At 42.2% G+C, this 15,791-nt stretch overlaps 1 protein-coding gene across 1 annotated transcript; it reads left to right on the forward strand.

Annotated features, from left to right (window-relative positions):
- Nucleotides 1-554: 554 nt before the first annotated feature.
- Nucleotides 555-1,796, forward strand: LOC124473831 (otoraplin-like). Its single transcript, XM_047029523.1, has 4 exons — nt 555-789; nt 913-1,052; nt 1,383-1,493; nt 1,626-1,796. Exons 1-4 carry the CDS (start codon nt 666-668, stop codon nt 1,647-1,649), a joined length of 399 nt encoding a protein of 132 aa, XP_046885479.1. The 5' UTR covers nt 555-665; the 3' UTR covers nt 1,650-1,796.
- The last annotated feature ends 13,995 nt before the right edge of the window (nt 1,797-15,791 follow it).

Here is a 15,791-nt window from a genome sequence, read left to right on the forward strand (position 1 = left end):
GCATTAGGTAAATTTAATAGCATACTTGTAATGCCGATATGTAGGCCTTTGACAGGTCTGAAAGAACAGCATTTTGTGCTGAGAAGATCATCAGTTAAATACACCAATAACCGACATTCTTCTCTCCTATTCTCTTAACCGAAATGGGAGACTGCTGTTTCCCCTCCGTTTGGTTATGATATCATGAGATAATCCTTAACTTTTTGATTCGAGAGGTTGTGCGCACGTTCCCGCGAGGGGGTACTTTTCAGGGCGGAGGGGCATCTGGGGGCACAACACCGGCCACCTCACAATTTGCCATTCATAAATTACCAACGAGTGTAAAGTTAAGGGACGTTTATAAAAACGTATAAAACAAATGAACATATCTTTGCAATTTTCAAACCAATTCAATATGTCACCATGATGCCTTTTAGATTGTTTTTCCACCACATTTTTGTCTTTATGTAACAAAGAAAATTTGCAGCCAACTGCCCCTGTTTTTTTCACCAGTGGAGTTCTAGAATGTGGTGAATGTGAACTCTGATTGGTCAGAACGGCTGTGATGTAGGGGTTCTGCCCCATTTTTTTTTATTGAGAAGATAATTTTACAGCAGTACTTTCACATACATTCTCACGCGTACTCTTACATTCAGTTTCTCTATCTGTCTGTCTCTCCTTCCAATATGTACCTTACAGTTTCTCTCACTCTTCTGGTCCTCTATTTGGGACCATTGGATCAGACCACAAGTTATGTTCTCTCGGAGAAACTGGCAGACAGTAAACTCTGTGCAGAGAAGGAGTGTTCATGTAAGTATGGGGATATAACAAGACTTGCACTCTCTGGAACATCAAGAGTAACTGTTGCCTGAAGTCTAAAGCATGTCTTTTCAGAAAATGTAATGTATTTTCTGTTGTCTTGATTGTTTTAAGATGCTCTGTCCATGGCCTTGGCTTTAGATGACTTCACAGCTCCTGACTGCAGATTCATCAATATTAAGAAGGGGCAGATGATCTATGTGTACTCAAAATTAACACCAGCAGAGGGTGCTGGAGTCTTCTGGTCGGGCAGTGTAGGTTGTTTACTTCTGAAGATTTCCCACTGAGCGTGATCTGAAACGTTTGTGTGTAATATCCAGTGTGATATCAAGTGAGCCATATGCTGAAAGCTTTACCCTACAAGTGCTGTAGTAGTGTACCTTAAAACATATATTTTTGGGGGTGGGCGGCCAGGTGGGAGGTGGAATGTGTAGAATACATACTTAGTCCTAGGGGTGTTAGAATGAGTCAAACATATGCTTGACCACTACTCAGAGGCAGCAGTGTATCTGTTTTCTGTTAAGGGCCACAAGGTGACCTGTGAATACTAAACCAACAAGGTGCTGGTCCCTCTGTCATGGCAGGTTTACAGTGAGCGTTATGTTGACCAGATGGGAATCATTGGCTACTTCCCCAGCAACCTGGTAAACGAGACGTACATATTCCAGAGGGACACGGTACAGATCCCCACCAGTGTGAGTGCAAGGTTACTGCTTTGACATTCTGCAATGTATGCTAAAGTCATCAAAATGTTTGTCTCTGTTTATATATATATTTTTTAATCATAAGTAATTGTTATAATCTTGTTATGATGCTTTCTCTTTTAGGTCATGGACTTCCATTGTGTTTGAACTTGCACAGACATGTGTCAGCTATTGCAAACAAGAACGGGTAGAGAAACCGAAATTATTCAAGATGTTATTTTCTACCGATAATATTTAGATTTGTGTACTGAAATTACAAACCTTTTTAATAAAACATTATTTTTATTCCATGCATAGAACGGCCTCGTGAAGATACCTTTTCTTTTCACATCTTGGTATTCAGGGTTTACAATCAGTACAATACAATTATTGCCAAGTAAGTTTACTTGAGGGATTGATGAGGGATTGAGAGTGTGACCTTGAGTGTGACCTTGTTCATATCTGATGAACTACTATGTTTAGGCAACCAGATTCTGCTGAAGTAAGTTATTGTACTGAAAAGCTTGATAAGACATTGTAAAACATAATATAAACAAATTAATTGTCATTCTTAATGAGAAATAATATTTGTATATATGATTTTTTTAAAGAGGATCATAGGTGATCAACACTTTGATTTTAAGTAAAAGTTGATGTCTAACTTTATTTCGCAAACTGTGCTTAAGCTTTTGAATGGTTGAAAGCAAAAACCTTGAGGAGAGCCTTTTCTCCCTCATGCTGGAGTATTATTAAATAAATACAGTTTTATGTGGCAGTGTCAATCTTTCAATAAGCATATGATGCCAGAACCTGATAGATTTAACAGTTGGTGCTGACAAAGAAATAACATTTTGTTAAGAACATTTTTTTGTTTGTTCATGGGAGGTAACCACTATTACATTTACATTTAGTCATTTAGCAGACGCTCTTATCCAGAACAACTTACAGTAACTACAGGGACATTCTCCCCGAGGCAAGTAGGGTGAAGTGCCTTGCCCAAGGACACAACATCATGTGCACCGGCCGGGAATCGATCTGGTAACCTTCAGATTATTAGCTCGATGCTCTACCAGCTCAGCCACCTGACTCCCTATGCAGCTGCACTATGCAGCTCTGTGTTTATTAAAGCCTTCAATGTTAGCATATTTGGTTTAGAAATCCTGTCCTATTGCTCCCATGACACTGCATATGGTCAAATACTTGCAAAAACCAACTCTTGTTGTACTCAAGTTTGTAAACTGTCCTGAGCCAACAATTGTTGTGTGGATGCAGAGTGAAGAGCATTACAAGGTTCATTTGGAAGCCTGAGGCCTGTGAGGTTGTGAGGGCGGTCAGCAGTTGAGGTAAGATGCTGAGGTATGCTAATGACCAATCTGCTGACTAGCCTCTCGCCCACGCCTTAACTGAATGAAGTACGGGATGTTAAACTTGGGTGTTTAGTTAAGGGAAAAAGGATCACAACATCAGATTACATTTATTCATTACATTTATTCATTTAGCAGACACTTTTATCCAAAAGCGACTTCAAAGAGAGAGCTTTACAAAGTGCATAGGTCACTTAGCCCCAAAAACATTGCGGGTAGACAAAACATGAAGCACATATTGTGAACCAAAATAAGTGCCAAAGGGAAGAACCATAAAAGCACGTAGTTAAACAAGTTACAATTAAACAACATGAATCGCTATAGTTGCAAGTGTAGAAAAGGTGGGGGGATGTCATACCAATCTTTTGTGCAGTTATAACCAGCCGGTTCTATGCAAGCAAATGCTGTACTAGACTGCCAGGACCATACACTCCTGAGGGATTTTTGAGCCATTGCCCTCAGATTGTCGTTTCAGGACCACTGTCTGTAGAAATGACATTTTCCTCCATCCCAAGTGCTATTGCTGCTTACTGGTAGATAGCACTGGCTGTATTTCTTGCTCTATCCTGTACTTTGCACATTGCTCTTTTATTTACTTGCATATCTATTGTTCACTCAATAAATATCTCATTATATTTATTGTTATTTGTATCCTGTTCCTGAAAAACCATCTTCCCCTTGTGGGACAGAGATAACCTTGAACCTTGATGAGAAAATAGTATAATTACCGTATCTAACAGCTCAATCTGTTCGTGTCTGTCTTTTGTCGAATTATCTGGTATGAACTGGCACAGAAAGATCAAATTGTTTCTTGCAAAGAGGCTCTCATCTCTGTCTTATTATGATAATAATAATAGATATCATGATACTATGATAACAGTAACGATAATAGATAGATTTACACTAGGTGAGGGGGATGTGGAGAGATCGTAACTGCTTTGGTCATGAGATTGATGAAAAAGAAGCAAAGTGTGACTCACTATCTGCTCACACACACACGCCTTACGTGCAGACACACACAAACACACATAGCCCAGAAGAAACATGTTCATACTCTCTCCTTTAATGATTAAACCTAACATGACATTTTCTCAGTTCTCAGTTAAGACTCCCTGCACAGGATGTTCCAGACACTATCTTCTGTCTTCCCGGCCAGACCGGCTCAAAATCCACCGTTTCCCTCTCTCTATCCTCACCCCCTCTCCCCCTCTCCCCCTTTTCCTTCTCCTTCTCCTTCTCCTTCTCCTTCTCCTTCTCCTTCTCCTTCTCCTTCTCCTTCTCCTTCTCCTTCTCCTTCTCCTTCTCCTTCTCTCTCTCTCTCTCTCTCTCTCTCTCTCTCTCTCTCTCTCTCTCTCTCTCTCTCTCTCTCTTTATGAAGGAAGAGCCCTCCAATGTTCTTCAATACGTTATTCCTATATCTGTTTCACCAGGGGCACCACAGATACTGAAGTATACCCAGTTGAGAAAAGAGGGCTGTCACAAACAAAAATCAATGCTCTCTCGCTTGTCCTCCGTCGAGATCAATACAAACCTGTTTATGTTCTCCTCTCCCACAAAATGTCGAGCGAGTAAAAATATTCCCAGCTTCTCAGAGAGGTTCTCCTACCAAGAAGTCTAAAACAGAAGCTGTTGCTACTACTGTCTCTATTGGGAGAATCTTGAGATAACACAACTTGTTCCATCATAATGTTTTGAATGAGAATTCATTTGTTAGAGATGCACTTACCTCATGGTTCAAATAAACACCCTCCCATGGTGCTCTCTCACATTTCCCAACCTGTTAATGGTGTCTATAGATTGTTCCCCTAAGATCCGGATTTAATCGTTGAAGTGAAAAACACATTTACGTAAATCCTCAAATAACTTTGCCCTCAAATACAGTCTCCAGCTTATGATATGTTGTTTCTGGTTGTCTATTACAGTACTATTGTATCGATCCAGTCATGTATATTTGGCTGTTTGCATTGAAAGTTTTTTGAAGCCCAATAAAATGTTTTGGGCACAGCTCCTAACGCCTCAAGACCTAGTTAGACCTAGTCAGTCTCTAGTCAGAAAAAAAAGCTTAGGGCGGTTGCCATGGTGACAGGCAAGGCTGCCGTGACAGAGAGTGATGGGGAAACTAGGATAGAGAGAGTTTGTGTGTATGTTTGTGTGTGAAGGGGGCAGCTGTGAAATACTTTGTTCGATATCCCCCACCTCCCCTAACACACACACTTTTACACCCATTATTACCAAGTCGTGATTTTTTCTTTCACAATAACCTTTTGTAACAGGTCGTAGGTGCACAATTCGTCAGTCATCCCAATCCTTTTCCCTCATGGTACTCAATCCTGGGACCTTTCACTAGCCTTGTACACCAACTAGCTTAGTTAGCTTTCGTGGTTGCGGTTAGTCTGTATTTACACTGATTAAACTATAGTTTCATCAATCCACATTGGTTACACTTGGACAAATGCTTCTACTTTCTGTTGTAAAAAACTGTTGTGTATTGAACTTTCCATATCTCGACAAATGCAAAGCAAAAACCACAATGAATAATAATAAATAAATAAAAACATTGAAACATGTTAAAAGTCTGAACCTGCACCTGGATACAGTCAAGGAAGGGGAGCAGAATGGAGCCACGTCTGCCTCTGATGAAACCTTATCCACTGCAGATTGGAGGGAATTGAGGTTGAAATGAGAAAAAGATTAAATAATTGGGCCAAAACATTTGAAGTAAAAACACACAGGTACCCAGTGTTACTACGATGAGTTCCATTGTGGAGCAAACAGCCTCATTTCTCCCAACAAGCCAACATCTTAGCCGTTGTTCCGGTAGAAAGAATATTTACTTGGAACAATGGCAGAACACTACGCTTGTGGTAGGCTGAATTATTTGAGTGTGTTCGTGTGACTGTCTGTGTGTGTCTGCTTGTGTATTTGTGTTAGTCAATGCACGTGTGTGTGTGTGCTAGCCGTTACAGATTGCCAGTTTTAATCAGCTCTCACCTGTATGGATGGTCAGACCTGTCGGCACAGATCTCCTTCAAGAAGATCCTCTGGCAAACACAAACACCTGCCTGTTCCTTCGATGGAAGCAACCAGGATAACAGCATTTTAGGTGAAGCGTACACAAGGTAATGCGTTCACAACATTTATTGGACTGTGGTGTGTATGTTCATACTTTACTGTTGAAAACAACAATCAGATTGTGGATGAGTACCGTAGAGGCTCATGGACTGTGTTGTTGATAAATAAAGGGAAAGTACTCATCCAGGAGATTACCTACGGTACATATGTATGGGTGAGGTGTAGGAGCTGCAGCATGTTATCATCTATCATCAACACCGATTTCCCCAAATCACTCCTGAAATCAATTGCATACTGAAGCTATCAGAGAGAAAGAAAGAGTGATAGGAAGAGAGGGAGAGAGAGAGAGAGAGAGAGAGAGAGAGAGAGAGAGAGAGAGAGAGAAGAGAGAGAGAGAGAGAAAAGAGAAAGAGAGAAAGAGAGAAAGAGAGAAAGAGAGAAAGAGAGAAAGAGAGAGAGAAAAAAACAGAGAGTGCATTCTAAAAGTTTGTATTTGAAAGTGGTTCCTGTTTTGAGAGTGTGGTCCCTACCTTTCTATACATCACAAGTGTTTTCATAATGACGTGTTTCATTCACGTGTCACACTCTCACCCGAATAAGCTACATTCAAGCACACTTCCTTTTCTCTCTGTTATGGACATCCCTGTGGTTACAGTAATGATTCATACAATTGGCATATAGGGGTGTGGTTTAAAGGTAAGTGCTTTGTTGGAGAGGAAATGGGAAAGTGACCAATAACGAAAGCCTTTCCAGCCATTCATTCAGCACCATTAACAATCCTGGTCTTTTAGTCATTCACCCAGATATAACAGCAGCACTGCTTGTCAGTGTCTGTGATGTCCTTAGGGATCCTTGTGGATACAGGCAGGGGGCTGAAGATAGATGAATGTTACCAACCGATTCAACTTAGCGCAATTAAAGGGAAGGCACTGAAATAATGTGAACATACAGTCAACATTTACATGCTTAAATCTGAGTGCCACGGAAAGTCCAAATGGACGAAGTGGTGAAACGTTCCACTGAACAAGCCAGGCTTAATCCCGGGGCTATGTAGGAGGAGATGTACAGGGACAAGGTGTGCGACAGGTGATGGGACACAGTCTCGCCTGTCTGTCCCTGAGGAGCAGTCCTGGGATCAGAGGAATGATGCGTCACAGGCTTGTGTGGACCGCAAAGGAGGTAACCTTTCCAAGCCTCTTGCATGACGCCACCACATTGATTAGTTGCCATGAAAGATTCCTGTCCGCCCCTCCATCCCTCCAGCCTGTTTGTCTGCTTCCCAATGACGTGTGTGAGAGCCCAGATAAATGACTTGACGTACGGGCCTATATTTCACACCCTGGTTCTATGTTGTCCTAGGAGCTTGGAGCTGTTTTCCAAGATGTGTCAATGGCCACAAATCAACTAGACAAGAACCAATATCAGAACCAAATATTATCAGTGTACATTGTAATAATATTAAAACGTGTAGGTGTGTCGAGGTAACGCACTACAATTCAAGAACCTGTCTCAATTTGTTTCTTGGTTTTGTCTACAAAAAAATATTTCCATAAAGATCTGATAGCAGTTTCCCTTGATACAGAGATTCTGCAGTCACCGGATCTAAATGTGTTCCATGGTCATTGTGGTGTTTTGGTTATAGATGTGTCATTGTGTGCTTGGAAAGTATAACTATATATTAATTAAAATAACAATAGTAATGAACTACTTGCCAGCTCACAACATCACTCCTCAAATGGATTTCCATATTACTATGACGAGCAGAAAGCAACCGCTTATTTCTGTCCACTCAGCAGCGGGTGATGTGGCATTTTTCCATCGGAAACATTGCTCCTTTTCGGCCAGGGACTATTTGCAGCGACATGTTCAGCACACGTCTTAGGGCCTAGTGTTTGTCATGACAACCAATTACCCATTGCAAAAGCAGCATAGCTAAGTAGGGTAATTATGAAAGAGGTTAAAGAGAGTACTGCAAAAGAAAGTATGAGTAGCAGCGAATGAAAGAAAGAAAAGGTGTGTGTGTAGGCTATGTGTGTGTGAGAAAGAGAAAGAGAGAAAGAGAGAGTGATGCACTGTGCCCTTCTACTGTTTCATCTGACCACATACAGAAGGAGAGATGAAAAAATCTGTACGCACACAGTTTATTAGCTATTAAGATCATAATCTTGCACTGTTGTGTGTCTGCTTTCCTATGATGACATCCCAATGCTGCGGAAGTTTTCTTGTGTTCAATTCGGTCTTCATCCAAGCACACGAGGGACATGGAGCGTATCTCTCTCCTGCAGCTTCCCTAACCTGCAGTCAGAGAGGCAGTGAGTGACAGGCACTGATAATGCTCTGGTTCTCATTAAGAAGAACATGGAATCAGCCATCCAAAGAGTCAAATGTGTCAAATCATCAAGAGCTTGGCACGCACTGAAGCACACACACCCAAACCCGAACACAAACACACACAGACACACACTTACACAAAGTGAACATTTTAATCATGTTTTTTTTTATCATAAACCTGCAAATAGCTCACACCTTTAGTCACACACAATAGTCACACTTTTCAATGATCCAGGTGTTAATAAGTGATACTGAAAGCCTTTTTTGACAACCTACTGCAGGTACAAATTACTCTCACAAGTCTTTATGGACAAGCACACACAGTGTCTCTCAGGAACTGCCTGTTATTCATTTACTGAGGACTACTAGCAGTTTATGGACAAGCTGAGTTTGTTAAGCCTAATGGTCCATGTATTGATTGGTGTATGCATCCTTATGTGTCGTAGGCACAGAGAGAGCAATGGCACTCTCACTCAGTATCTGTAGACATACTTCAGCCTCCAGTTTTATTGGACCTCCTGTTACGGCTAGACCAGGGTTGATTTGCCTTGGTTTCCTTTTTACAAGTTCATGATTGATCTTAAATGGACCATTATCTGTGCTATCACTTCCCTATCATCCTCTGTGGAGAAATAGTATCTGAACCAGGTCCTTTGACTTCATTTGCCCATGTGCAAATTCAAGATTGTTTTGAAAATGTAGAAGCATAGCAGGCAATTGTAATGTGGTCCGAAGAATATTCAATAAACAATTTGATGAACCGAAACCTTTGGACATTTCCAGGCATTAGCTGAGATACGAAAGTGAAACGACTCACAGAAAAACAAGCCTGAAAGATAGGGCTCATCAGGTTAGCCTGCCTGACAGTCAGTGCTGGTTTAGTGCTTTGTGGGTCGTGAGTCAGTGAGAGACAGTGACCAGCGACACTAATCCTAGGATCAGCCACTCCAGGTTGTCACCTCCATGCTAAGATTCCGTTCCCTTTACCAGGTTTCCGTCAGCGCTCACATGCCCGGGCGGACCACACAGCGGAACCGTGGAGAATCAGAGAGAGACTTTTCAAAGAAGAACACCACGCCGTGGAACAGCCAACCGACAAACACGCTCACATGTATGCGTGCAGACGCACGTGCAGATGCACAGCACGTCAACAACATTTGAATGTTGCTCAGGAGTCCTACGTGCAGGAGGCACAAAGGCAACGCTTCTCTGTTCAGCCCCAACCTTGGCTTTCATTCTTATCACACGCTGTGGTTTCAAATAAACCTCTCCATTCATGGGACAAACAGCATGTGCTATTGTCACACACATACAATGCAGACAAAGGAAAAAGCGTTCTAGGTCTCTGGCTGCTGAGTATCTAGGCCATGTTTACCTTCAACCCTTGCCTTTAAAAAAATAGCTGCTGTTTACTTTATTAATGGACTGTCCTCTCCAACTGCCTGCCACATGAAGGTCTTCTGGAAAGAGGCTGAAAAGCTCTGTGATACCATTACCATCAGCCCTAATGTCCTTTTAAAATGGAAAGAGCATCAGGCCTCATCTCCCCATCCCCCCCCCCCCCCCCCCCCCCCCTCCACCGTCACGCAGAGACGTGTGGGCTGCTTTATGCCCTTAGCGTGATCCTGCACAACCGTCATCTCATTCTGCCAGGGTCAGCTCCCCAGTGCTCTGCCATCGTCATTGCTCTCCCACATTAGCAATTAGCCTGTTAGCGGAGTGGTGGCTGTGTATCTTAGCTAATGAGGAGGTGTTAGGTCATATAAGTAGTATATCCAGACCCTATTATTTATTTTTCTTTGTTTAGATGTTTAATTGTTTGATTAACCCACCGAATAATATTTATCTGTGGACTAAGTAGAAGCAGGTGTCAACATGCTTGCTGTGTGGCTTAGGTTTAAACAATCTCAAAGACACACATACACACACGCACACACACCCCCCCCCACACACACACACACACATACACCCCCCCCCCCCCCCACACACACACACACCCACATACACACACACAACAGTGAGGTCCTCCTGAGTGAGAGGTCTTCTGATTGTGTTGCTATAGCCCTACAAACCCCACACCCATTGGTGACCTGCAGGTAATCCACTGAAGCCTGTTCCCAGTCAATGTTGCCAAGAACAGTATTTCATTATCTTCTAATCAAACCACCTTTTTACATCCAAGAGTGTGTTTCTCTAATGTTTGGGAGAGTGGGACATTCTATTATGAATTTGTGAAAAATACAGGAAAAGGTACTACAGATGTGCAGAGCATTCTTCCGTAGTGCAGATAATAAGAAAGACAGTGAAAGAGAGAGGGAAAAAGAGAAAGAGACACAGAGAGAGGGAAACAGAGACAGAGAAAGTGTGAGAGAGGACAAAGCCTATGACCAGGTGCTACAGCGAAACAGTAGCACATACTGCTTTGCAGTAAGGGTCAAGACCCTCTTGTCATGGTAAGTCAAATGGGCATGTTTTATGTAACGGTAAGACCTTGTTTGACTTACGTGGTGTCGTGGTGTGGATTTCTTTGCATGCTCTGCTCATCAATACAAACTCTGGTATCTTGGTTTCTGACAGGGAATAGGATTCGTTCCATTTCAGCCATGCACTGAGGCAGCGATAGTATGTATCCCATCAGCTCCTTGGTTGGATTGAGACTTTTCCTCTGTGGTGTACACACTCACAAAAGCTCATCTGGAGAACCACAGAGAACACTCTCATGAAAAATGCTAAAATCCTCTTCCTATGTTGGAAGGGTTTCATACAGAAGCCATTTTAAGGTCATAAATACCTATTTACTGAAGGACTCCAAACAGCCCCCAAAGGAGCAGGAAAACGTTATATCTTTGTTGTTTTACGGTTATAGTGGATACTATTTAGCACCTCTTTGTTTTAAAGTGTCTAAAGCTTCTCCTTAAAGTCACAGTTCATTTAAGTACAAGATCTATTTGGTTAGAAAATGACAACAAATATACCTGTTCAGTTCAGTACAGTAGCCATGTTGGAGCAGATGGAAGTATGTGTGTTGATCTTTAAGGTATTTAGCTGTGAATAGGGCCTTCTTCATGGTTTTATCCACTGCCGACATCTTTCCTCTTGGGTTTTAAAGAGGAGAAAAAGTATACTCTTCTCTTAACTTTCAGTGTACTTGCTGTCGGATTTGTATGTTCCGTAGCGCCTGAACGGCTGAATGCTTGACGGACCTTCTTGAAATAGTACCGGTTACCAAGGTCACTAAGGGGGCTTTGCGAAAGGTGATTTCTCTTTAATTTGGTTAATTATCTTTTACTTATCATGAGCCCCCATCCCTCTCTCTCTCTTTCCCCCCCTCTCTCTCTTTCTCTTCTATACTGTATATGTCCATGTCACACTCTTTCCAGATGGTTCTGATTCATTCCTCTAATTTGCTAATCAAGGTCTTGTTTTTTTAGCAGCTCATTATGGAGCTCAAAGTACTCCCATATAAATAAGTAATAAAGAGAGAGAGAAAAGATTGGGTGTGATTATGCTTCATCTTCCAATTGTGCTGTTGTTTTACCCTTTCCAATTACTCTTAAATGCACATTGTGAGTGCTTGCAGAATAACAATGGCAGGGTTATTTCCCTCTAGATTGTCTATCTATCTTTTTATCTCTCTTTGACGCATCCGCCTTTTCAGTTTGTTTCTTCCATCCCTCCCTCATCCTCTCTCCCTGCTCACACGCTCTCTCTCTCTCTCCCACCCCATCTCTCTCTCAAGCTCTCCGACTTGCACCTCTACCTTTCTTCCCCCTTTTATCCTTTATTTCTGTCTCTCTCTCTCCCTCTCCCTCCCTCCATCATTTGTTGTCGGGTGGCAAGGCTGGGTGAGAACAACATTGCTGCTGGGTTGCGTTGGCGGTTTGTTTGCCGGAGATCATTAATAATGTAGATTACAAGTGAGACAGAGGAGGATTTCATTCCATATCGATGCTAAGCCTTAGCACAAGCCAAGTGACTTTATGTTTCATTTCCACCCTGATTGATATGACTGCATTAGGATGAAACGAAGAAAGAAAAACGACAGAGGTTTTTTTAACTCCCTGAAAGCAAGACAGAATAACAGGTCGTTTGTCCTTCTGTCCTTTTAAAAATACCGGAAAACGATGTCCTTGTTCCACAGGAAAGCAAAAACAAGTAAAACTACTTCCATTTGAGTTTCATGGTATGCTCAAGTGTATACATATGAGGTTCACCAGGGATACGATGACAACAAACCTGCAACAAATTCTGCTGCCAACCTGTGAGCTTTCTGACATGATTATAAACACTTTCAACTCTCACAGTGGGGAGAATTAAAACAGCACAGCAGTGCTGAACATCACCAATGAGGCCCCAGCAGGCAGTGAAAACATCTCACTGGACTCCTCCTCACCTCCACACCCACAAACAACACAGGCACATACAATCAGAGCAAGTGAGAGCAAATGAAACAGACGGATATATCAAATGTGGTCTTCCGAGGGGTCGGGTTGATGCTGATGATACATCTGTGATGTGCTTCATCACTAATCATAGCGTTTTCAACAGAGTAGGCCTGTTTATCTCTGTGTGTGTGTGTGTGTGTCTATAGCACACCAAGAGCAACACAACGAGGTGTCCCTCTGCTCTACTCTAACACACCTACCTGTGATAGCCGTTTGTCAAACCCACACCCAGGTAGGAACTCACACCAAAGTTAGTGATATCTTCCCCCAAAAGATAGGCAGCTTCCTTTGAAAGATAGAGGGAGAGAGATAGTGTGAGACGCCATCAGGAACGCACTTACAGAGTCACCAGCTGTCTTTCAATCAATAAGGATGTAATACCTGTAATCTGTCAGTCATCCAGTCACCCAGACAGACAGACAGACAGACAGACAGGTCAGCCAGGCAGCTAGGGACCAACACAGCCAGCCAGCCAGTCAACCAGCCAGTCAGCCGGTGACCCAGACAGCCAGCCAGCCCTGTTTTCCCTCTTTCTTCCAAGCTGTCAGACAGGACAAGTAGTGCTGCTGACACTGACAGCTTAACAACTGGGTTTTTTTCCCCTTCTCATTCCTACCATCTCTCTGGTAAAGATGCAGTTTCTTAACAGGGTCTGGGCACTTGGGGAGTACTTGTGGTTTCCCAGGCAACAGAACGGGAATCGCAAGCTTCTTCTGGCTGCCTTCAGGTCTCTTTGGTATTTACTCCTCACTGTCTCCTTCACAGAGGAGACTAGCTAAGTTCAGCGAAGAATCGTGGTTGGTTGTTCACATGAGTTAAGTCACTGTCTTACAACAGGTGTACACGTTTTAAAGACCTGTGTGAAAAACGACTCAAACAACAAAAATATTTGTTATACTCTAAACTTGATGTAAATTATGGAATTATTCTGTTTGCCTACAGGATGTTGGTGAATTTCGAATAAAGGGTATTAGAGGGTCTGCTTTAATTTGTTTGAGTGCTCTTGTAATATTGCCATGCTGACCTCCACATCAAAGACCACCAACTTGGTGTTACAGATCAATACTCTTCCCTTTCAAAGCCAGGGAGGCTTCAGAGTCTGTTGCTTTGCTTGAAAGGTCAGTGCCACAGGTGGTCCCCTCCCCTAAATAGCAAGGAGTCTGTGCAGGGGTGTGTGTGTTCATGTCTGTGTATGTGTGTGCAAGCATGAGTGTGTTCTGTTGGTTCCTGTGCAGTATTGTTCGGATCGATGGCCAGGACTGGTTGGAGTTTTACGCTTCCCAGTCTCCACCCTATGTAATCTTGCCCCCAGGCTAGCACCGTATAATGAGGAACCTGTCTTTCTCAGCTCCTTCCAAAACATGTTGCCAACCAAGCCAAGTAATGCTTTTAAATGACCTAATACACATTTAATGATGTATTATCTAAAATGAGTAGGGTTGTGGCCCAGACTACACCCACATGATTATTTAACGACCAGTTGATTGGAGAGAGTTTAAGAAACCAGAACCAGTTCAGACTCACAGTGGTGCAAGCAAAGTCTCTTTTGACTAAAAGGTCCATGGTCAGGATTTATAATGGAAAGGAAAAAACAGAAAAAGCATACAGCCAGTTTTCGTTATTCAATCAGGCAGATGCTACATAACAGATCCATGACAGTCATTGGAGCACAAAATGGTTACAGTTGGAACGCATACAATACACAGAATACATGAACAGATAATAAGGCAATAGCTGATCTACTGGTTTTGATTAAAATAAGTACATGAGAAATCACTGATTTCAACCACACTTGTGACATTTAGACGATGGTCTCACCATTGTAATAACAAGGTGACTCAGACAAAAGAACCTGGCATGTTCCACTATCCCTTTCTTCACATAACGAAATCAGTGTGTTTCTGTCAGAGAATAACGTATACTTGACAGAGAGACTCAATTAGCCTTTAGTTCCAGACACGTTCCTGCTACATGACACACCATAAGAGCAGAGCCAGTTATCTCAGCACCAGGTACAGAAGTTTCTGTTGAAATGCTCGGAATTGAACCATTCCACCTATGTACAACTTTCTGTCCATGAAAAAATATGTACAACAGAACACGGTCTCCCTAGTGACCACCTACAAACATTTTGCACTAATGAAGAGTGGATACCATTTCCCATCCAAGACAGAAGCCACCCACTCACGGCACAATTATGTAAATATTAAGCTCAAATAATTAGACACCATGTATATTTTTATTAAAAATATTGTTGTCATTCGAGAGAAAAAAAAAAACACAGATCAGAGTCCCATCCTTTCATTTGTTGGATGCTGACTTCTGGCAACTGCTGAGACTAGCTTTCATTTCAGAGAAAAAGCCAGCGGTGGATGACTGGGGCACAGGTGAAAAGAGGAAAGGAGCCTCACCTTTCGTGGCTAAATAAATCAGAGTCTGGCTGGTGCACAGTAGCAGGTGTGTGGGAGGGAGTCAGCAGGGAGGACGGAAACTGATTACTGGAGCAGATCCTCTCAGAACCCCTCCCCCATCCGTACCCCCTCTCTCTGAAAGCATTCATGTCATTCACCATGCTTGCGAAAGTCATGTCATATGGTTCCACATAATGGAAATATGTGACTAAACAAAACATGCTGATACTGTCCATGGAATAGTGAAAGTACCATAAATGGTGCTTCTGTAATGTAAATGTCAAAACTAATAAAATAAGTTTGTGTATGAGATGACTCAAGCAATCCTTTTTATTTGTTCCCCCCGTTTCCCTTATGAGAAAACGAGTCTTCACCTGAAGGAATACAGACAGGGATGTTAAGAAGATGATTACATTGACAAGCACCCCACACATCACTGCTTATCAAAGCTTTTGTCTGTGAGATGTAATGACAGAAATAATCATCAGATAAGCTTGCAGAGCATGAAAACCAATCGCTTCTCATCCCAATATCCTCAAAGCGTAGAATATAATTCTTTGAGCAAACAGACATTTCCTTTAGGGGACAAGCCGTCGAGAGATGTATTATTATAAAGCTCTATGGAATTCACCTGATCTATGTTGCCTCGCTGACATAGATTTTGTGAAAAGATGAGATTGCTTTGAC

This window comes from Hypomesus transpacificus, chromosome 11 (genome assembly GCF_021917145.1).
Source record: "Hypomesus transpacificus isolate Combined female chromosome 11, fHypTra1, whole genome shotgun sequence".
NCBI classification, from domain to species: domain Eukaryota; kingdom Metazoa; phylum Chordata; class Actinopteri; order Osmeriformes; family Osmeridae; genus Hypomesus; species Hypomesus transpacificus.

Excerpts from the sequence above, each read along its gene's own strand:
- LOC124473831 (XM_047029523.1), top strand. The coding sequence starts at position 666 with ATGTACCTTACAGTTTCTCTCACTCTTCTGGTCCTCTATTTGGGACCA. Across the intron at positions 790-912 it reads TGCAGAGAAGGAGTGTTCAT|ATGCTCTGTCCATGGCCTTG; the intron begins GTAAGTATGGGG and ends GATTGTTTTAAG. Across the intron at positions 1,053-1,382 it reads GAGTCTTCTGGTCGGGCAGT|GTTTACAGTGAGCGTTATGT; the intron begins GTAGGTTGTTTA and ends CTGTCATGGCAG.